We start from the raw sequence: 24,008 nt of genomic DNA, 5'->3' as shown, positions 1-24,008 counted from the left end.
CAGAGTGGTTTCAAGATAACAGAGCAACTCTGGCACATGCTCAGAGCAGGTCATTGCCGTCAGTGTGCTCTATACCCTTATCTGAGGAGACCACCAAGGAGAGGTCGGGTCCTCTGCTGCTTTGGAGTTTTGTAGTTTTATTCCTTTTCAATCCTTTCCATTTAATTTAATTTAATTTAATTTAATTATTATTTTTTTGTTTGGTTTAGATAGGACCCTACTTTGTAACCCAGTCTGGCTTGGCACTGACTATCCTGAGCCGTTACTAGAGAATAGTCAGCCAGGGTAGAGGTGGGATGGAAAGAGATAGCATCCCTACATAATAGCAGCTGGACTATAAAGAGAGACCACACCCTATCTTGCAGCTGGGGTGTCACCTCACTGCCTTTATTATCGTCCTGGGCCAAGGACCATCTGGGCTGAGGGGATGAAGTAATGGGAGAGGGGAGGAGAGACCTGAGGAAGGAAAAGGGAAGATGAAAAGAGCGGAGAGTTCAGGATCCTGTGAAAGACCAGCGCAGAGTCCACCAGCCGGTCTACCCACTCTGAACACTCCACCCTTCCCCACAGGGTGTTTTCTGCTACAGTAAATTCCAGTTTTCACCTTTTCTGAGTCTTTACTTTGTATCCCTAGGTGTTCAACTCTTATTTAGCCTCTGTGAAGAAGGTCCACGGGGTCTACCGGGCAGTCATCCCCTGAGGCTGACGCTCCCATTGCACTACCGTAGCACAGGATAGCCTTGAACTAGAAGTATCCTCCATGCTGAGCTACAGGCATGTGCTCCAGCGCTTGCGTGCTTTGTCTCCTTATAAGGTTTCTTACTGTGCTCTGACACAGAAGGCCCCACCACGGACTGCTCAGCCATGGAGAGTGATCCATCCACGGGTACTAAAGATTTTTATTTAACATTTGGAAGAGAATTTACTCTCTCGGAGACTGCACTAAGAAATTCCAAGGGAAGCAGCTGGGTTCCTGGCTCGCTTGCTTCATGAACCTGGATGGGCCCCCTAACTTTTCTTGCTAAAGCTTTCCAACTTATAACAGGGTAATAGGCTTCAAAGCCTGGAGTTCAGGTTGTTGTCTGGCCCGCTCCATTACAACTGTATGCCACACAAACCTAAAGGAGCTGTGGCAACAAGGTTGCTGACAAAGGGGAGGAAGGCCTTTACACACAGTGGGTGAGGCTCTCTGCTTTCCCTGCTATCTGCTCTCCCTGGGAGCTCAAACACAGCTAATGCCAGAACCAGAATCTAAACTCTGAGTTAGCGTTTGAAGTCTTTCCTTTCAAGAGGGTGGAGTCTGAGCGATAGGAAGCCCTTTGCTCTGGGTGGCGTGAGTCAGGTGGGGTGGGGTGCAGATGACCTGCTACTTTTGTTTCCAGTTTGGATTTCCAGCTTTCTGTGGGCTTCTCTCATCTCACTTCCTGTTTTTCTCAAAAGCTTGTGCATATAAATATCTTTTTTCCTGCAGGTGTCAGTAACTTCTTTATTCTTGTGGACAGTCTCAGCCTTTCATGTGGGTTCTGGGGACACCCACCCTTCTCCAGTGATGTATTAACAAAAGATTCCCATAGCTGGGACTTCTGTGTGAACTGGAGAGAGACATATTTACTTAGAACAGAGACGTGGGTCTTTAAAAATAACAGTTTGTTTTTAAAACTAGTTAGAGGTTTTTGTTTCTAAACCTATAGTTGTTGGGGGCTGTAGAGAAGGCTCAGAGGTTAAAAGCACTTGCTGCTCTTTCAGAAGATCCCAGTTTAGTTTCCAGACAGTTGTGTTAGATCACAACTGTCTATAGCTCCTGGGAATCTGACCTCCTCTTCTGAACTCTGTAACTAAATACACTCCTACCCACCATATACACGCCCCCCACACACTCACCCTGCACACCCGCACCCACACATACACACGCACCCATATATACGCACTCACACCTCTCTACCCCCACATACACACCTCCCCCACTTCCCAAAACATACACACATATACACACATACCTCCCCTCTGTCTTTCCTACCTCCCCCCCCCCACAAACCACACACCCATACACACATATACCTATTTCCCTGCCCACACTCACACACATACACACAGCATTTCCCTGCCCACACTCACACACATACTCACATACATACACACAGCATACACCCATAGACACACACACAAATTTTAAGAAATGAATCTAAAATCTATAGTAGATCTTACTAAAACATCTTTGTCATGCCACCACGTATAATTGAGAAAACTTAGAATGTTTCTAAAACCACTTACCATGTTTAATAGTCTATAGATACACCAGTCTCCTTGTGTCTTAAAGTTTCTAAATAAAACACATATTTTATAACTCTTTCCTTTTAATCTCTTATTTCCTGCTTGGACTACATGGGTCATAGCCACACTACTTGGAGCATGTGAGTTTTATGCCATTGGGTTTGTGTTAGGTCATTAGTCTTCCCGGCAAAGGCACAGAAGTGTGTCAGCTCACTAAAAGTGTCCCTCTGGCTTCCCCAGAATGACTGCGGCCCTTGGATTACATTGAGATGGAAAGTCTCAGCCTCAATTGGAGTTTAGCAAAAGCAAAAGAAAACAAACGAAATTCAATTTTCCAAAATCAAGCTCAATAAATCTCATGTCTGTCTGTCTGTCTGTCTATTCATCCATATGTATGTATGTATGTATGTACGTATGTATGTATGTATGTATGTATTTAAAGAGGGGCTTCATCGATGTTGGATGCTGAGTATGTAGATCAGGACAGGTAGAAAGTGATGGGGCTTAAAGAGTTAAAATGAAAGCTTGTGCAGGAAAAGCTTTTTGATGATTTTAAATACTTTTCTCCCCTGGCTTGAAATACTGTAAATGATATTCTCACCCAGAAAGGAATTTGCTTGAATCACCAAGATTCCTTTGTCTTTTATTCATTTTAACTTGGCTAATTTTTGAACTCTTTCTACCTTATGTTAATGCTTTGGAGAGTTTGCAAGAAGAACTGTGCATGCACATGTGTGTGATCATGGAGAAGTATGGACTGTACTTCACACACCGACTGGGGGGATCCTCTTTCACCTGGATCTCTTGGCCAACTTATGTATTCATTTAACATCGAATTTTCTTTTGCTTTTCTTATCAGTTATAGGTGGGAAAGGCATTGGATATAAATATTGCTTGTCTGTAAGTATTCTCCCAGGTCTCATGGGGAAACTAAGGACTAAAATCCAACATACTTAGCTATAAGGAAATCTATGAGCTCAAGTCACAAAGAGAATAAGACTGCAGGTAGGAGCCTTTATCTTTCAGATACATGGCTTAGGTTTTCAAAAAGAAGCATCTCAGCATGGCCCTGCATGGCAGGTGGTGAGATGACCATCTCGGCATGGCCCTGCGTGGCCTATTGTACCAGGTGGTGAGGTGGCCTATTGTACCAGGTGGTGTGGTGGTCATCTCAGCATGGCTTTGAGTGGCCTATTGTACCAGGTGGGACAACGCCTCTCTTTTGTGTCTGACTTTGACAGTCTCTTTCCCCCAAAGAGTTTCCATAGCAACGTTAAGTCAAATGATCCTATTCTTTGGGAGTGAGCCCCACAATAGTTTTCCATCTCACAATGAATCCAAAAGCGTCACTACTGCCTTACCAGTAGGTTTAGCACATAATTTATCATCCAAATGGAGCCTTTTGATCGTGACAGGGGCCTTAAGAGTAATTATGGCAGAACAGGTGTAAACCAGGGTCATCTGAGCAAACCAGGACCCAGTGACACTTGCTCAAGAGGCCTTGTGGGAACTAGCCAGAAGCCTCTCAGTTCTATCTCTGTCTCCTTCTCTGGCCTCACTTAGCTCAACAACCTATTGGATGCTTTTCAAGAAGAAAGATGTGCCCCAGCTGCCTGGGATAGTCTTCTCTGAGATACAGAATGGCTTGATCTTTCTATTTAATCCAAGGCCTCTACTCAAATCTTACCTATTAGACCTCTACTGATGCTCCTAAAACAGTGCCCTATTTACTCCTTCCTAGCCCTGTCTGTGTGTTCCTTTGTAGTTCTCAATACGTGATGTTGTTCTGTCTGTCTGTCTGTCTGTCTGTCTATCATTTATTTATCTGTCCATTCACCTGTCATCTATTCGGTTTGTATGTTTGCTATCCAATTGGTTATGTCTCTACCCCCCACCCCAGAGGACAAGCCATCGTAGATTGACTTTGTCCTGTTTTTGCTATGCGCTGGACAAGCCATCGTAGATTGACTTTGTCCTGTTTTTGCTATGTGCTTAATGTCTAGAGTAGTGTTTGATACTAACAGACGCATATTTAGTCCTCCATGATGACAAAAGATATACTTGAGCATGTGTGTGGAAGAATAAATTGCTGATGAAGAGGTTGCAAATAAAACTATCATAATACATAATTCTGGGTTATTTATATTTGGGTTCATGTAATTTGTCTTTGTAATATAAAAAAATATTAATTATACAAACACCTGGAACTCTTCATGAAAGAAACAGGAGCCTATTCTTTGTGTAGACAGTGTGGGAAAGAAACGGCGTTTGGACGGCAGGTCCACAGATAGAGCTGAAAAGAACGGCACAAAAGGTCTTCAAACACCAATCTATTTCTTTAAGAACCTGCTATTTGAAACTCTACCAAATTCAGCCACAGCTTTATGATTCCCCATAGAGGATATTTCACTGAGATTCAGCTTATATAAAAACAGCCATTTCCCAGAGGGATGAACAGGGAAGGTAGAGTAACTTCTGCCAGATCGCTTATAAACTTCAAAGGCAGGAGAATGCCTGCGAGGTTCTCTCTTCATTTTGGGTTTTTTTTTTTTCCTTTCTGATGTTGATAGGGAGTGTAAATAAACTAACTCAGAGGCTTTTACAAACACTTTAATATGAATAAAATCCGCCTGAGCAGCGTGTAGCAATTCCTTCAGCTCCCATGTGTTTCTTACTAACTACTCCCTAAATATGTGGTGGAGTTAATGACAAGCTGTGTAACTAAGCATTACTCTAGATCAGTGGTTCTCAACCTGTGGGTTGTAGCCCCTTTGGGGATCAAATGACCCTTTCACAGGGGTCACTTAAGACAACTGGAGAACACACATATATACCTTAACATTCATAACAGTAGCAAAATTCCAGTTATGAAGTAGCAATGAAAATAATTTTATGATTGGGGGTCACCACAGCACGAGCAGCTGTATTAGGGGTTGCAGCATTAGAAAGGTTGAGAACCCCTGCTCTAGAGGAAAAGTACAGCAAGGTTCTAAAGAAAGTAGATATTGATGCTGTGATCTGAGCCACCACACGGTTTCTGTAGCTAAGTTACTGGAAGGTGGAGTCCAAAAAGAAAAAAAAAAAAAAGGAAAAATATAATTATTCAAGTCTCTTTCAAGTTTTAAGACCAGGAATCTGAGTAATAATTAGAAAGAATCCGCTTTAATGGATGCATGCAGTTTGCCTTAATGTTTGTGTCCACCAAAGCAGAGAACCTTTTTTATTTCTCTTTTTTTTTTTTCATTCAGTACCCTGGACCTGCTCCATCTAATTAAGAGAAAGGTCATCCACAGACAAAATATGTTGTTGAGTAGCTGGATTAATCTTTTAACAAAGTCCTAGTTCTAATTCCCCTGGCCCTTAAGCCTTGGGTTTAACTAGCCTTTCAGCCATGTGCTCTCCCTTTTTTCTGTCTCTCCCTCCTTTCTGTCTAACTGACCACCATTTTCAGAAGTCCCTCTCTGTCCTCCAAACCTTGTACACAGTCTTCCATCCCTAAGTGAAGTTTTGTGAGGGGAGCAGCTGACTTAGCCTGTGCTCTTTGCAGCTTGCTGCCCTAAATCCCCTTCCGCTCTTGAGGGCCTTTATGCAACTTGTGAGCCGTGCAACCCGGGGTTACCTTAGGGTGAAAATGTGCTGTTTGCATGCAGGTTGTTTGCTGTTCTGGTTGGCAAGATGGATAAGGACTTAAGCAATACCCGCTGTGCATTTTGTTTAAGCCACGGGCATTCTGGATCTCTGTCATTGCGGCTGAAAGCTGGTTATAATTGAATTGTTTTGTTTTACACACCCTGGTTACATACTGGCTCAGTGGAAGAAACTGTCTTTAATATTCTGAAGTGGTTATTTCTCTGTGAGCTCCTCAGTCCTGCCACAAACTGAAACCACTCTGAATAGGTTTTACACTGTTCAGGATCTTGGCGTCTGCAGACCAGAGCTCACTCTAGGCTGCTGCCTCCATGAAGTCAGGTGAAGTCTGTTCAATCTAGGAACAGGGATCTTGGTGTGTTTCCCATCTCATCAGAGCAGCAGGCAGATGCTGAAAGCAGAAGCCCAGGGTCAAGTGTGTACAGTATGCAGAGCAGCCAGGGCATGCTCCTGGAAAGAAGAGCAATGGCTGACACCCAGGTATGTGTGCATGCATACTCCCACACATTTCAACTCAAGAATATTTTCATAAGCCTTATCGAAAGAAAGCAATGGTGCTGCTTGCTCCGCCCCCTCCGCATCAGCCCTGAGTCTAACCTGCTTTAACTCAGAGCTAAGGGGGCTACACAGGGAGTGGGTTCCTTTGGCTCTGTTCCTACAGTTTCTCTTTCTTCCCAGGGCTCTCAAGTGATTTCATCAGATTTGGAGTTTGGTGTCCCTGATGTGTTTGCCTCTAACCTCTGACCTAAACTTCAGTGGTGTTATTTTCAGCTGTTCTTTGACGGGGATCCAACAGCTGCTGCTTAATACCACAGACAACTTCTGACAGAGGCAGAGCTTCTAGCAATAGGATTAATCTGCGAGCCTCACTCTGATTTGAAACTAGTTGCATTTTTTTCCCCTCCAGGTAGAAATGGGGATTTACAAAAAAAGAAAAGAAAGAAAAGGATGGGGGAGCCAGAAAAGTGCTAGGAGGCTAAACAGAGCAAAAACAAAAGCAAACAAAAACGTTCACTAACAAAGAAAACAGTCTCTGACAGTTCACAAGTAGCATGGAAGCGCTGAACTTCCTCACAACTGTTTGCTAGCTGAATTTGAAAATACTGTTTAGAAAGTTGTCAGAGAAGTCCCGGGAAGATGTGTGTTTCTTGAGAAATCCTGGGTGAGATGTTTTTAAAATACCCCTAAGAAGTTCTGAGAAAATGGGACCATTCCACAGATTTCATTGGGCAAAGCCTATTCAGTTTTAGAAAAACAGATTTTATTTTGAGCAATTTTGCGACTTAACTCCTCAAACAAATACCAGAACTTTAAAAAAAAAAAAAAAAAAAAAAAAAAAAGGAATCCTTTTAGTACTCTTCTTTGCATGAAGAAGACTTGAAAAGATTGGTATTCCAGGTCAGTGACTTTCTGGTTGCAAAGTCCATAATTACAACTGTTTAGTTTCAATGGCAAAACTAATTTGGGTTGTCAGGATGGAGGGTTTTTTTTTTCCATTAGCTATCGGACATCAGCTGATAGGCAAAGAGCTCAAAGCTGTCCCTCGAGTTTCAGATAATGGCAAAAATAACAGGCACTTACTGTTACCATACTAGGGGTGTGGCTCTCTCTCTCTCTCTCTCTCTCTCTCTCTCTCTCTCTCTCTCTCTCTCTCTCTCTCTCTCTCTCTCCCCTTTCCCCCTCCCTCTCGATAAGCTCAATGGGGCTGTCTATTTTTAACTTCCTGTTCTTTCCTTTTGGCCGGGTAATCAGTGTGAACAGAGAGCGTTCCCCGAATGAGTCCCGGTAGCCTCATGGACGCCTTCTGACATGACCAGCAGACAGCATCCCTTCCAAAGCTGCTCCAGGTTTGAACCCTGCTTCTAAAGTGCCATGTCCTGCAAAGAAAGTCCTCCCGTGGCTGTTTCCACCACCACTGTCAGCTCTGTAGCTGTGCAAGCTGGGGACTCTAAGATTGTGATAGCCGTTGTCAAGGTAAACTCACAGCTTTCTTTTCTCTCTGTGGCTGGGGGGGCTCTTTGTGGAGTAGCTGAGAGCCCTGGAGGATAATGCACTGCAGAGCAGATGACAAATAACAAGTGACCTTCCCCACTTAAATCAGTGACAGAGGACTGCTAAGTTTCAACAAGTTTCTAGTTGCTTTTCAGCCTAGAAAACCATCTACAGAGCCTTCGAACAAACTTTTCTATGTACTTTCAGTTTGGTCCTTAAAGACAAGGCGAGTGTGATGGAGAGTTAGGACTTGCAGGCAAAGGAGAGTCCGGTGGCTGGGATAGTGCCTGTGATTTTTGAGTGGAGGTGATGGAGAATGGAGGAGGCAGGTCAGAGTGGGGGACTGTCCTGAGTGTGACAGAACTGGGAGCACTAAGAGCCTCAGCAAGTGCCCCCCCCCCAACCGGTTTTCACTGGTAAAGGCTAAATACTTCTCCCATTGTAGGGGGATGGAGACTGTCACAGACTATGTAATAAACTGCCTCTCAAGAACAGGAAAGTGTGGCGACTTGAGGCTTAACTGTGTGTTTTATGTCTAGCTGTTTGCAAAGATGGCCAAATATTATTTTGGGTTGTAGAAGGCTCCATGATTTGTTTCCCTCTGACTGAAATCATCATGAAAGATCCTCTAGAATATAAGCTTGTTCTTTAGATGATTTGCCACCCAAAGAATTCATGTTTAATGAAAGCAAACCTGGTAAAAGTAAATAAATAAATAAATAAATAAATAAATAAATAAAATAAAAAATAAAGCAAGCAAACAAACAAACCCTGGCTACAAGGCCATCAAATTTAATTGCTGCCAGCTTTTATAATAGTAGGAAGATTTGTAGAGGAAAACAGAACTTGACATTGAGCAAAGTAATTCATTGAAGAAGCTTGGAATGCAGAGTTCTGCTCAAGATGGAGTCCTCAGGACTGGGAGACTTCTGTACAACAAACAGGACCTCAGCTCCACTCCCCACCCTCTCCTCTGCAGAGGTGTGAGTGGGAATGGCAAGGGTCTGAGGCTTCCCCAGTGAAATCAGGTCACTTTTCAGGAGTTCAAGATGCTTTGGGCAACATGCAGATTCCTGCAGGGATGGGAGAGAAGCAAATCTATGACTTTTTTTTTTTTTTTTTTTTTTAAGTAAACATTACTTTTCCTCAAACTTAAAATCCTCATAGAGTCACAATGAGACTGAGTCACAAAGCTTAGGGAATAACCTATGGGATAGTCAGAGGTACAAAGAACAAGCGAACTTTAACAGTTTTATAGGAAAATCTTTTAAGCTGGATTCTGTTTCTCAGAAAGGCCACTCATGGTCCTTACCCTACTGCCATCTCCAAATAAAAGGCACTTCAGCCTCTTAGAGAGCAAAGACTGTATTGATGGATGAGAAAAGCCTGGTCTGGTCTGTACTGAAGCTCCATCCGGCTTCACCTGTGTGAGGTGTCGCTCACTATCTAGAGATGTTTTGTGTGAATTCATCCAGTGGCTTGGCTTCTTTAAATTCCCAAATGAGAAAAGTGTGCGTTAGACGATCTGTTTCCCATTTGGGAATTTAAAGAATTCAAACCTGCCCCCTCCACGAGAAAATGTTTTCTAGAGAAGAAAAGAAGACACGGCACAAGTTGGTCCTAGACCTGTTGTGTTTCCACATGTTAGGCCATCTCTGTGGAAGGAGAAAGTGTTCGTAGTGTAACTGGAAATTAAAATTAAAAGGTGGGAAAAGGAGAATGGGGAGAGAGAATCAAAGTTCACTTCCCGTTTTGTTTTTAGTGTGGCAAATGGGTAAGACTCCAACTGGCTGAATCGAAGCCCAATCTCCTGGAAATTGGGAGCAGTCAAGATGAAACCAAAAAACTGCTTCATGATCATGAGCTTCTTCTGGCCAAGCTTAAGGTAAGTGCCTCAGATTCGAAGCAAAGTCAATGCTCCAAGGGAAGGTAAGGCCAGTTCTGGACTTCCTCTGGTCCCTCTGCTGTGACTCACTTTGGCCATTTTATTATTATTATTATTATTATTATTATTATTATTATTATTATTATTAATTTTTTGTTTTTCGAGATAGGGTTTCTCTGTGTAGCCCTGGCTGTCCTGGAACTCACTCTGTAGACCAGGCTGGCCTTGAACTCAGAAATCCGCCTGCCTCTGCCTCCCAAGTGCTGGGATTAAAGGCGTGCGCCACCACCGCCCAGCCACTTTGGCCATTTTAATCCAAATGCTGTTAGAGAGTAGAAAAACCACTGCTACTGTGCGCAAGCATCAGCCTAGGAATAACAAGGGCTGGACAGACAGCTCAGTTGGTCCAGTGCTTGCCTCTTGGTTGGATACCTAGAGTCTATGGGAACACGCCAGGCTCAGTAGCACAGGAAGTGGGAGGATCCCTGAAGTTTTCTGACCAGTTGGTTCAGCCTAATTGATGAGCTTCCTGCCAGTAAGAGATGCCATCTCAAAAGAAGTGGATGGTACTCCCCAGGAAGATTCCTGAGTTGTTCTCTGACTTCCACAAGAACACACACAGAGACAGACAGGCACGCATGCCCAATAAAAAAATACAAACAAGTTGTATTTTTAAATTTTCCCTAAATGCGATAGAAAATACAGAGGCATAGTATGTCACCATCTTTTCAGAGATCCCCTCCACGGGCCACCTCAGTGAAAACCAACTCCACTACCTTTTCATCCCGTGCATTAAGTCCCCAACACACAGCATCAGCCCTAACCTTTCTGTTGCTAAAGTGACCTTCTGATAAAAATAATGTAGACGAATCATTTTCAAAAAATACCTGAGTTATTGAAGCCATCTGACATTGTTAGTAAAAATTAGACCCAACAAATTGTAGTTAGCTAAAAATGTAAAGTTAACACTGATTTGGGATGCCAAGTAAGAACAAAGCCAGCTACCTAATTTGTGAGGTTCAGAGCAAGGTAAAAATGTATAGGCCCTTGTTCTAAAAGCTATCATGGGAAGTTTCATTCTGTGCTTACTATCTGTCTGCTTTGGGTACTGGCAGACAGGACACATGGGTGAGTGCGAGCCATGAATGGTGAGTATCACTCTTAACTCACACAGTGAACTCAACCGGGAGCCAACTGGATGGGAGGGGGAGGGGTAGACAGACGATGCCCCTCCCCCAGAGGATGGCTTCCTGTACCATGACGTTCCAGATCCCAGCATTTGTTTCATGATCTGTGGGATTCACTTAGAGAGCACAAACTGAAAGAGAGACATTCTTAACCTTTCCAAGACAGTGACAGGCAGAGTGCGAAATCCCACATTGCCTTCCTCTGAACAGAGCAGAAGGATGCAACTAATTCTCTGTGTTGTGAGCTGTACATGCAAGCAAATAGATGTCTTTGTTAAGATCAAAGAGGCTCGGTGAAGATTCAGAGTCTTGAAATGGTCAGGATGCTCTGTGATGTTAGACTTGAATAATACTGGCTTCTCTGTGTTTCTAGGCTGAAACGCATGGTTGATTTCTAATTCAGAGTGAGGTCCAAACTGCATCTAATTGATAGACTGTGGGAAAAGTAATTAATTGGGTAAAACTGACTGAGAGGATGATAGATGAACCAGTACTGAAGAAGGCAGCCTCTAGAACCTGATATTTACTTCCTTGTTTGACAACTCCTTACTGGTGTCTGATCTGAGCTGTCATTCAAGGTAGCAGGCCCTGGTCATCACAAAGTCTCGTGTGTATGAACAGAAACAACACCAAAACAAAACACCATTATAATGTGAAAGAACATTGGACCAGGAATCAAAAGACCTTTGTGTGGCTTCAGTCATGTCATAAACTAATGTAACTTGACAAATAATTCAAAGTCTTCCTGTTACAAAATAAACTTCAATACATTCCTGAACCCACTCTTCTATGAACCACAAATGCCCAATACCATTTCCTGCTCATTCCTGAGGTTTGCTTCCCCATAGTCCATGGGTCCCCATCTTATTTCTATGCACCTGCCAACATTTGTGCGATGTAATCTGGACCTAAAACTACATTCCTTTCTCAGTTCTCACTAACCCATGCTTCCTGGTACTTTCCGGTTCACTGATGAATCATGGGTGGCTTATAGCAGATTGGGCCTCTGGGGACTTTCATCTCTCATATCTTTGAGAAAACACTACAAGACATGCTTTCTTAGATGGACTGAAGCTCTTCTATATCTGAAAGCACCCTGGATCTCAGCTGGAAATAGGGGGTCCATTTAACAGACTCTGTCTGCCTTTCAGGGCACGTTGGGCTCTAGATTCTAAATACCTGCTTCTCTTAGGCCAGACTTCAGGCTGTGCATGAGCTACGTAAGCCTTCCGAACTCCAGGCATTTTATCTGCATAAAGAGAGGAGATCAGAGACTTGTATCTGTTGGATTTTATCATTATGTGCCATGAAATCTCAAGTCATTTTCGACCTCCCTGCAAATGGGTCTAAAACATAAGCTCTCAGACGAAAACACATTTTGGCTTTACCTGTGGTCCTAGTCATAGGCTCTGAAAAGCCATCTCTCATACTGTCTCTCATCCATCTGTTTCCTAGGAACCTAGCCAGCTCAGCCCCCATGTAGTTTAATTATCAGGTCCATTTTTCAAACTATATTGCTATTTAAATTTTTGTTTAATGTTTGTAAAAAAGAGAGAAGAGTTTGTCAAGGAGTTTGGATCCTATTTCAGATTTGCCAACTTTAAAAATAATGGGAATGGAATCTCTCAAATGGATCTCAGCTAACTGACTACTTATTATGCTAGCAGGGCCATCACCACTTAACCTGTGGCAGAAAATTGTTGGTCTCAAGTTAATTGTAATATGAGGTTTTCAAAGGAAACAGAAGTTAGTAGTTCAAGAAGACAATCATATTTAATATTTGGTGTCATTCTAGTCCTTTGTAAGTGTATAGGACCCTGCAGTGTGTTCCAACTATAGAGAAAAAGATTCTGGAAGGGGTTCTGGGAGAGCGTAGGAGTCAAGAGGGGAGCCCTTTCTGGTCGATTGTAACACTCATCCTTTCCAGTGAGGGTATATATTTGAAAAATTAGGGTAATAACAGTTACCTTTACACTTCCAAAAAGAAGATCTGGGAGACAAATGTAATGTTGTATGGAAGTAGGTACTGCCTTTAAGGGGGGGAAATGGCATAATTTTTATGCTAATGATGAATATATCAGACTAATGTGAACATTTACTAGAAAAGCTATTTTGTGCCTTCTATTAAAAATTATCTCAAACCCTCACAGCGAATAAAGGGATAATGTTGGGAACACATGATTTTCCTTAGTGTTTCTAATGCTTCAGATGTCTGTGCCCCAAGGGATTTTATTTTGCCTTCGGCTATGTACTTAACCATCCCTCTGGTGTATCCAGAGGAAAAAACACTCCCCTGTTTCCAGTGGAGGAAACAATCAAGTGGAAAAGGTTTAAGTCCCAGGGCTTCTAGATTCCCACACTGCACTGAATTATTTCCGATGAGAAAGAAGGCATCCAAGAAGAAGAGGGGGACTTATGTCAGGTAAAGACTTGCCTGTGGCTGCTATTGCCTTTGTGACCCCAGGTAAGCACAGAGTAGTTGATGGCAGAAATGAAGAGGTGGGGGGAGGGGTCCTTTGAGTTGTTGCTATCCTCAGCATCTAAGTGTCCAAAGGAATGCTATGGTGTCAAGTGACTCTCGGGCACCAGCTCCTTGTTACAGGCCTGTGACCCTTCAGAGAGATTACAAACCACCACCCACTTCACCTTTTATTTGACTCTCAGAAGTCTAGTGGTTTCCTGCTTCAGATGAGATCTCTGGCCCAGTGTGGCTAATATTTATCCTATTTCTGATTACTGATCCAGAAACAGACATGCTATGAATACAACATATGAGCAGTAAGGCCAAAATCCTTGTATTAAAATTTGCCTTAAACAAGGAATAGTGTGAGTTACTGCAGTTAAGCTATAGTATTCACTCAGAATGCATTGAAAAACATGTTGTATTGCACCAAAATATAAACAATATAAATTTTACCATCTTAACTACTTATATGAGTACAATTCCGTAGCACTGCATTCAGGATATCCAACCATCAACCATGTATTAAAAAAAAAAAAAAAAAAAAAGTCACATCAAACAGAAACTCTGTATCTCCTAAGAAGTAATTATTGCCTCTGCTTCCAATGTAGTCTATTTTTTCTGTCTGTGAATTTGCCTGGTCTAGACATCACATATAAATGGAATACTGTATTTGACTTTGCTTGCCTGACTTGTTGTCTTCTCATATGATATTTGCATGTATTTTGTATAAGAATTTCATTTCTTCTTATAACAAATATAACAACGAATAACAAAGAATGAATGAGTGATGGACAATACATAGTAATGGTGGCATATACCTTACCTGAATACTTGAACCAGAAATGTTCCATCTTTTCAATTCCTAGGATTTTGTGATGTTTGTATATGTGCAATGAGATATCTTGAGCATTGAACCCAAGTACATATACAAAATTCATATATTTCAGATATACCTTATACATGTAGAATAAAAGTGATTTTGGTGTTTTTTTTTTTTTTTTAATCCCTGCATTTTGGTATGAGTTCAGGGATAGAATTTTCCAACTGTTATGTCATGGCTGTGCTCAAAAGTTTGCGATTATGGAGTAGTAGGTGGACAGATTTGTTTTATTGTTGACTTGACACAAACTAAAATCATCTGGAAAGAGGGAACTTTAACTGAGAAACTACATCTTTCAGATTGGCCTGTAGGCAAGTCTGTGGGGTGAGTTTCTTGATTAATGATTGATATGGGACGGCCTAGCCAGCGGGTGTTAGCATTCCTGGGACATGGTCCTTGGTTAAGTAAAGACGCAGGGTGAGCAAGCCACGAGAAACCAGTTGGTAAACAATGTCCCTCTGCGGTCTCTCAATCAGTTCCTGCCTCCAGAATCCTGCCTTAATTACTTGCCACGGCTTCCCTCCATGATGGATATTAAGCTAGATATACCCTTCCTCCCCAAAGCTGGTTATGGTGTTTATCACAGTGACAGAAAGGAAACTAGGACTCTCTCTCTCTCTCTCTCTCTCTCTCTCTCTCTCTCTCTGTCTCTCTCTCTCTCTCTGGTGTGTGTGTGTTTGTGTGGATATGTGTGCAAGTATACAAACACATGTGATCTATGCTTATGGGAACAGAGGCTGTCACCAGGTAACTTTCTCCATTACTCTCCATGTTAGTTTTTAAGACAGGGTCTCTCACTGACCCTGTAGCTTATTAATTTGGCTAGGCTAGCTGGCCAATAAGTCCAGAGACTCACCTATTTCTATTTCCCAGCACCGGAGTTATAGCCATAGGTCACTGTCCCTAGCTTTTACATGGGTACTGGAACTTTGAACTCATGTCTTAATCCTTTCTCAGCAGGCACTTTGCCAACTGAGCTCTTTCTCCAACCCCAAGTTTTGAAGTATTTTTAGTTTCAGATTTTAGGATGAGGGACATTCAACTTGTAAGACATCTTGTTTAGTCATCTGTCCGAGGGCATGTGGATTGTTTCCTTTCTGTCTTCTCTAAATTGTGCTGCAATCAACACTGACACAAATTATTTGTCTGGAACATGTAACTCTAGCTCTTTCTGGCTGATATGGAGCAGCACACTTGCTGGATTGTATGGCCTTTTCGTGCTTATGATTTGAGGAAACACTAAAATATTTCCCCTAGTAGAAAATAAGTAGTTTGGGTGGTGCAATGATTGGTTTTAAATGTCAGCTTGCCACAACTGAGAATCACTTGAGCAGGGAGCCTCAATTCAAGGATTATCTCCATCAGGTTGGTCAGAGGGTGTTTGTAGGGAATTGCCTTGATTGCCTTTATCAATTGATAAATTGATGTGAGAAGACACACCCCAAATGTGGATGGCATCTTCTGGTAACAGCAGATTAGGAAAAAAGATATGGAAGAAGGGAGAGTGTTTGCCTTTTGTTCAGTTGACCTTACCTCTCATCAGTTTATTTACCCTGTTGCTGCTGTTTCTAATTCCTTAGCTGCTGTTAGAACCAGCTTTTCCAGGAACCCAGCAGTCCCAATCTAGTGCCTGAAGGATTGCTGCAGAGCTGCAGGTCCTCTGTCCACCTTGGAATCCTGAAAAGCTGGCTCTAAGTAAGGGAGGCTTCTATTGACCTTTCTACTTTTTGTTCTAGCAAAGTGAGAGGAATGTGCTACCTGACTGGGGAGACTTGGGGAAAAGGAGTAGCCACTGTTGGGGAATAAAGAGCTCTTTCTGAGGCCCATGGCTGGCTGCAAGCTCTCTCCTCTCTCTGCTGCTGCTGACCAGGTCAGTCATCTCCACCTGGTAGATGCAGACTCTAGTACAATCCATGATGGCCATGTCCCCAATCTAATTCTTCTTGCAAGCTGGTTCAGAGGTGAGGCCCAGATTTTGGAGGTGGGAGAAGAAAGCCAGAACAGTCTTGTCTTCCAGTCCCTCTTTCCCATTAGTGAGAATAAATATCTTGATCCATACTTGATCTTGATGTCAATCTCCCAATCAATATGGAACATTAAAGGAAGAGGGCCAGTGGGCTTATGCCTTGGTGATCTAGTCACAGAAAGCGCCTGCTTTATGTTTCAGTGATCATTTTGAATGAGGTCAGTGAGATAAGGTAGGGACAAGGCAGACGTTCTGGAGGACTTTTCTTAAGTTTTGCTGTTAAGAAACTTCTCCACTAAAAAGCACCAACAAAACTTCTCACAACTATGAAACACAAAAGTTTCCTGGTGATGTTCCTTGTCTCACCGAAGGGATTCTAGTTAGCAGGTTGTTTCCTTCCTGAGATGTTCGGTTTCAGTGAACAATATGTGCTACAGAGTGACCCAGGGGGGTAATTTCGAGTATTATTTTTTAGAGGTAGAAAATGCCATGGATAATCTAGCAAAATGCTGTTCTTATAAATTGAAGTGAGAGATTATCTTAGTCCATCTGTGGCACTATAACAAAATACCACAGTCAGAGTAATTTATAAAGATCAGAAATTGATTTTTCACAGTTGAAGAGAGCCTGAATTCTGCTCCCAACATGGTGCCTTATTGTGGCACAATCCAAAGAACAAGAGAGTTGTGTCTTCATAGGAGAGAAGGGGAAAAGGCAAAACGGAATGGAATTGTCTCTTCTTCAGACTCCTTTCCTGGCAGTGACATTAACCCATCTGTACAGCAGAGATCTCATGACCTACCCTCTTCTAAAAAGGCCCAGTTCCTAATACTATTGCATGAAGGTTTCCACTTCCCAACATGTGAATGTAAATTTGAGGGAACACATTCAAGCCATAGCAGAAATGCTGATTTAGCAGATTCTAGAGAGTCCATGACTTATTCCTGGGAAGCACGAATTGAAAAAGTATCCATTATTGATGAAATATTGATGTGAGCTCATTTTTAGAAGTACAGAAATTATAGAGGGGGACAGTTTTGTAGACACAGAGGTGGAAGGAAGAGTCTTAGCTCTTGGTTCAGGAGTAAACATTGGGATTGGCAAAAGCTGAAGGGCCTATGGGGAACATGAGGCCTAAGCATGCATATCTACATATCTTTATATCCTGAGAAATCAAATGACTCTGATTCAGTAAGAAGAGGACGTCTCCTCATTTCTGCAGGAAACAGATCATGTGTGGCTTATAGCAGATACTGACATCTCTTTGTGAGAACTCTGGGATCATCTCTTCCACAGCAAGATTGTGGTAGACTAGAAATCCTTTAAGGTAACTGGCCCTCCTCTGGGAGTCTATGGCCCTTCTCTCTAGAGTACATAGACTCCTCTCCTGCCTTGGGAAACACAATGTAGCATATTGTTGTGGGGGCCTCAACTTCAATAGACTGACAACATTTGTGGTCTATGATTTACTCAGACATTGTGCTCCATGTCATAGAACTGTGACACTTAGCATATACTCCACAGGTGAGAGATCTCGTCAGCCCTGTAGAGGCCCAAATTGCAATGTCACTGGGCTCCTGGGCAACAGATTTGTTGATATCCCAGCTAATAAGCAAGTAATTTGCCAGCCATGTGAGGGACTCTCCACCCCTGGTTGCGACCTCACCATGCTTCTGTGAAGTAGAGAGAGCCTTCCTTGCCTCCTTCCCTAACTGGGCAAATAAATGACTGCTTAAGGCAACCTGAATTTGGGGTAGCTTATGGCATAGCAACAGAGAATGAGGGCAGAGGGTACCGGCAGCCATCAACATCCTCTAAGGACAATGAAGATGCATGCAGAAGAAAATGAGAATTTTTATAAAGAAGCAGCTGAGAAATAGACCAGACTTTTATCAGACAGAAGCTGGTTTGGATGTACTATTGAGGGTAAAGCATACTTTTGAGGTTTGTGTGCCTCATTTCTTGAAGGATAAATGGATGAGTGTGTAGCCAAAGATTATATCTATAATGGCTCTTGTCTGTTTGGTATACATCCCACTTCAGCTTCATGATCAAGGGGTTGGGGGAAGGTTTATAATTATAATTCTACACACAGAGATATGCACAAAATATTATATGCAGAAGGAGGATTGATTCTGTCAGGGAAATCAGATAACAGTTGATGGAGAAGGCTGCTGCTACTGCCTAGGAAGTGAGTATTAGTGATCAAGACACTGCAGACAAATTCAAAGGGCAAACCAGGGATTGGGCAAGAAATATTTGCCATGTATATGACAATTAAAAGTTTGTGTGTATGTAACATAAGCGTTTTGTGTGTATATGGTATATGTGTATAATTGTTCATGTGTATGGCTATGATCATGTATCTGGAGGTCAGAGGATAATCTTGGCTGTCATTTCTCACCTTCTATCTTATTTGAGGCAGATCTCTTGTCACTGCTATGTAAGTCAGGCTAGCTGGCCTATGAACTGGGCATTCTCCTATCTCTGCCTCCAATCCTGTGTAGGACCTTAGAGTTGATAGATATGTGCTCTACTGTGCCTGGATGGATTTCATATAGGTTCTGGGATTCCATCATGGGTTGTCAGGCTTGTACCACAAATACTTCACCTACTTCTCCTCAGTCACAGCTAGCTTTTTTGAGACCATAACCTTACAGCTTCTGACCTATAAAGTACTTATTTAAAAGACAGCCCTCTGGGAAATTATAATCTTCAGCCAATGAAAGTAGAACCCATAGCTCTTATGGGCAATGACAGAGAGCCTGCTGATTTGGAAAGACAGGATGGACTCTGACAGTTCCGGAAGTGGAGATGCACTTGTGATGCAGAGAGCAGGTGGTAGAATATGACATGTCTTCTCCACTTTCCATCTTTGATACGCTGAGTTTCATTACTTGTAGGATAGCAATGTGCCTTTCAAACTCTAGCTAGAAGGTGACAGGTTCGGTTTAGGAGAAGACCCCAGTTTGCATTCTAAGAAGGGATTCTTTGTTCTGTTTTGTTGATTACAATCCCTGCCTAATTAACATTAGATCAAATGCTTTTGACTTTAATATGTAATAATGTGTAAATGTGCCAAGCTCAAAGGATCTTAGAACGACTTGGCTCTCATTCAGATGACAAACCCATCTAGCTGTTAGTCATCAGGAGACTAAGGTGAACTCCACGATTAGCCCCAACTTCTAAATTACCTGCACCTCCTAATCTTCTGCTCTCCTCCCCAAAGCTGCCAGCTTACTCCTCAGAATTCTTGGCAAATGTTCATTCTACCAGAGGATTACAAAATAATATAGAAATAATATAGAGAGTGCTCTTTCTAACTTGCTTGGACTTAGAACCAGTAAAACAGATGTTCTAGGCTCACTCAAGTGCTTGGGGTGAATTGACACCCTTCCCTCCCCCCGCCCCCGTGGCATTCCCACTTACTAGAGAAACACAATGGTGGGGAGACCTTGACCCAGTGAGTAAAGTTAAACCCTGGCTTTTCAGTCCCCACTCTATATTTCAGCCATTAACTTGAGCTAGGAAAGTGAGACTTCAAAGAAGGCCACGCCATACCTCATATCATACAGATGATGATCTGATTGTCTTGAAAGAAAGCTGAATGCTTTGCCATTAGACTGAAAACTGAAGAACTGGATACCTCAGATTCAATTTTATAGAATTTATTTTTCTTTGAAAAGTCAACTCAAAGCACACCCTGAGTTTTCCATAATTAGAACTAGATAGAGAAATCTAAAGTACCCAAGGCTATTGCTTACTGCTTTCGGAGTGCCTGAGTGTTTTTGGTCCAGTGGTCCCATAAGCTATTAAACTTTTATTAATGTGTTGCAAAGAAAATGCTTTGCTAGAGTGTCACACTTCTTAGAGGAGAGATAAATAGGAAAATAAAGTATAAACTGCAAGAGCCAGCCACATCTTAAAGTGTAACTCAAAGTGTGGAGGAGGCATGGTGCAAATTTTAGGGAGTTAAATGCTTATCTAGGAAAGAATAAATACCCTAAATTGATCGAAGCTTAAGAGACTAGAAAAATAAGAGCAAATTAAAACCAAAGCAAGCAGAGTAGAGGAAACTACAAAGAACAGCGATCGATACAATTGAAAACAGAAACACAATAGAAAAATCAATATGGCAAAAGCTAGCTCTTTGAAAAGGTCAATTAAATTGATGAACATCCAGCCAGACCAAGAAGGAAAAAGAGAGAGGGCAAAAATTACCAATATTAGACATGAACAATAGGTCTTACTATGAATCCCGTAGTCATTAAATATATAATGAGAAAGTGCCAAGAACATCTGTCTGTACATGAATCCAACAGTTTAGATGAAATGAACCGAGTCCTTGAAAGCATAAATTACCAAACCCAAATCAAAAAGCAAAATAAAAAGAAACAAGTGAAAGTAATTTAATAATATGCTTAATTTACTCCAATATACACCAAATATTACCATTTAGCAAGTAATCATTTTAAAATTACAGATGAAATAGTGCATCAGACCAGTGAGATACTGTGACTTTCTTTAACCTATTTCTTACAAATGATTAGTGGTCACTGTGTGTCCAGTATGGTAGATTTGGAGAATAAAGGAGTCTACATGTTGGGATTTCTTTCCTTTGATTTCTAGCTCAACAGAAACTTAGGAAGGATCAGTGCCATGTAAGTCCTGACAAGGAAAATAGTGGCCTGATATTTCTGTCAGGGGAACTCAATTTTTTAAAAAAAGAAAATGGTTTCTAATGGTAAATTTTTATAACTAGTTAAGCAGTGTTACTGAACATGGTTATAGGAGGAATAAAAATATTTTTCTAATGCAATACTTCTGAGAACTTATATAAATATGTGTGAATGTGTTGGTATCTGTGGCTGAGAAGCATATGATGTGTGTTGTGATGGTTTGTATATCCTCTGCCCAGGGAGTGGCACTTGTAGAGGGTGTGGCCCTGTTGGAGTAGGTGTGGCCTTGTTGGAGTAGGTGGACTTTAAAACCCTCATCCTAGCTGTCTGGAAGTCAGTATTCTGCTAGCAGCCTTCAGATGAAGATGTAGAACTCTCAGCTTCTTCTGTATAGGGCTGTGTCATGTTTCCACCTTGATAATAATGGACTGGACCTCTGAACCTGTAAACCAGCCCCAATTAAATGTTGTCCTTTATAAGAGTTGCCTTGGTCATGGTGTCTGTTCACAGCAGTAAAACCCTAGCTAAGACATGTGTGAATGTATTTGCGTGTATGTTTTGTAACTGAAACTGATTTTGGTTTAAACAGTAATGCCTTTCAAACTACTGGAGCGATAACTCAGTGGTTAAGAGGGACTGCTCTTTTGGATGACCTGAGTTAGGTTCCCAGCATGCACATCAATGCAGTTAACTCTCGATCCAGGGGATCTGATGCCTCTGGCCTCTGGTGACACCTACACTCACCTGCACATAACCCACACAGATGATGACATATACATATAATTAGAATTATAATTTAAAATATAATTTAAACATTTTAAAGGACATAGCAGTGATAGTTTGAGATAATGAAGAGAAAACTGTGTGTTACTACTGTTTGAAAAGCCACCAGCAGACGACCGTAATTAAATGGCGCTTTGCCTGGTTCCCACTTCTGGCAGCATTAATGCACACTTCATTAATACTTTCATGTGTAATTAATTTGTTGTCTGTTGTTCATTCATGGCTCACATATTGCTCAGTGGATTTCTCATGGTTACATTATATAATGATGATAACATCAGAAACTAAATGCAATTCAGATTCTAAAAATAACTGAAATAGTTTCTTTAAATATGTTCTTTGCTTAATTGTGTTAACTGTTGGCTAACAGATCATTAAAGGTTTGGTTACTTGAGTGATGGGTATTATAATGACAATTGAGGATGTGCTTTCTGCGGTTGGAAATCTTGGAGATTTTTGTATTGCTTAATTCATTTATATATATTTCACATCTGACTAGTTTTCAGTCATGTCATAGATAATGGTCCAAGTGTTGACTAATAAACAAAGGGAGTAGTGCAAAACACAGTGTCTAATAGCTGGGTGTTCCATCTATTTTTCTTTTCTTTTAATACTTAGGGTTTGGGGAAAGGAGATTTACTGTCTGGATATTACATGTAAAAAAAGAGTAAAGGTTGAAATATTTTGTGAAATCTCTTAACCAGGCTGGCAGTAGCATCATCTGAATGCCTCAGAAGTCAACTGGTCCTCAGGCCTAAGCCTGGAACTATGTACCTGGGAAAAAGTGATGGATAGTTAAGATTATGAACTCAAAGAATTAATGTTGGATTTTCTTTTTCTTCTAAGAGAAAACGATTTCTGTATCACTTAAGGTTTACAACTGGTCTACAGAAGAGTTTAGTGAAGTATAGAAAAATGGAACACGTTCAATCCAATAGTTCTGTCCTAGGCCAGTCAGTCGTCAGCAAGTCTCATTGTTTCTAATAGAGGAGATTCGGTTCAACCATCACAAAGGAAACAAGCAAGCAAACAAACAGATAATGGTAATAATAATAATAGTAATAGTAAAAATAATCAACCAGCTAAAACTGAAAATAATTTCTTTCCATAGTCAAAAGAATATCACCAGCTTGTTGGTCCCTTGTGTTCCTCTGAGACATCCTTTGTGTACATGGCTCAGGGTTGGTGCACATAGGGTTATAGATGTGTGAAATATTTAATAAGTTCTTCCTTTTCCTTGAAAAGCTTTAGAGGCAATAATGGCTGTTCCCTGTATCCATCTACTGTGCCCCAATCTTCCTGCACATCCTGAACTGAGTATGTAATCCTTAGATCAATCTTACAGGACAGGAAACACTCAGGTGTAACAGATGCCTAAACAGGTTCAGAAGTGGCTAATGACCAATCCCACCGTGGCTGATGCCAGACCAAGTCATCGGTGCCCAAGTTCCTTTAAGGACATACTATGAATAATCAAAATGTAGATATTGCAAGATAATAAATGAAAAACCTTGTTATGAAGTTCTGAAGGACAGCTTGGTAGAGAGGCTAGCTCAGGGGTGGAGAGTGTATTTGGATCTTGAAGGAAGTGATGTGTTAGGGTTGAGAGTCTGCAGCTATAAAGAACAATGAAATTCGGATATTTGCAGGAATATTCGATTAGGCCACCCCACCCAGAAAAGTAAAAATTGCATGTTATCACTCCTACGCAGGGCCTAACTTTTAATGTTTATATGTATATAAAAAGGTAGTGTGAGAGTGGGCATAGAACACTAAACTAGGTAGGAGACCATGGAGTAGAGAAGCAGGAGGTATTGAGAAAGGTCACACAGGATATTAAAAATTGAACGGAGCTACTAGGGGAGGGAGGGCAGAGAAGGAGCAGGAGCAGAAGAGGAAGACGCAGCAAAAACAAATTTTGTTTGGCAAGGACCACGATGAAACCAAATTCTTTGTATGCTCGTTTTTATGGCTACTACATGTATTAATAAGGTAAATATTTGGTAAAGCCTCTTTTCTATATTTTAAAATTAAAAATAATTCAAAATAACTTTACTTGGGTAGCAATGACTTGGTCTGGCATAAGCCACTGTGGGATTGGTCATTAGCCATTTCTGAACCTGTTTAGGCATCTACTGTGTGGGAATGCTTCATATCCTGTAAGATTGGCTTAAGGATTACGTTTTAAGAATTAAGGTTAGCACCAGCCGGGAGCACATAGGGAGGGACCCATGGCTCCAGCTGTATATGTAG

The 24,008-nt window shown here is 41.5% G+C and overlaps 1 protein-coding gene across 4 annotated transcripts in view; it reads left to right on the top strand.

Moving 5' to 3' along the window:
* Positions 1-5,990: 5,990 nt before the first annotated feature.
* The window catches only part of Ccdc141 (coiled-coil domain containing 141), a 160,129-nt gene continuing 142,111 nt past the window's right edge, over positions 5,991-24,008 (top strand). Inside the window, exons 1-3 of one of the 4 annotated variants that reach the window (XM_076928944.1) lie at positions 5,991-6,399; positions 7,672-7,893; positions 9,674-9,796. In XM_076928944.1, the coding sequence (XP_076785059.1) occupies positions 7,792-7,893; positions 9,674-9,796 (225 nt within the window). In that variant the 5' untranslated portion in view covers positions 5,991-6,399; positions 7,672-7,791. Of the gene's footprint in view, positions 6,400-7,340; positions 7,894-9,673; positions 9,797-24,008 lie in introns of those variants that run through there. The other 3 variants (XR_013108661.1, XM_034496603.2, XM_034496602.2) reach the window with 3 other exon arrangements.

The sequence above is a fragment of the Arvicanthis niloticus genome, chromosome 2 (assembly GCF_011762505.2).
Source record: "Arvicanthis niloticus isolate mArvNil1 chromosome 2, mArvNil1.pat.X, whole genome shotgun sequence".
In the NCBI taxonomy this organism is placed as follows: domain Eukaryota; kingdom Metazoa; phylum Chordata; class Mammalia; order Rodentia; family Muridae; genus Arvicanthis; species Arvicanthis niloticus.
Note: the sequence above shows the minus strand (reverse complement) of the source record. Positions and strands in the feature narration are given on the sequence as shown.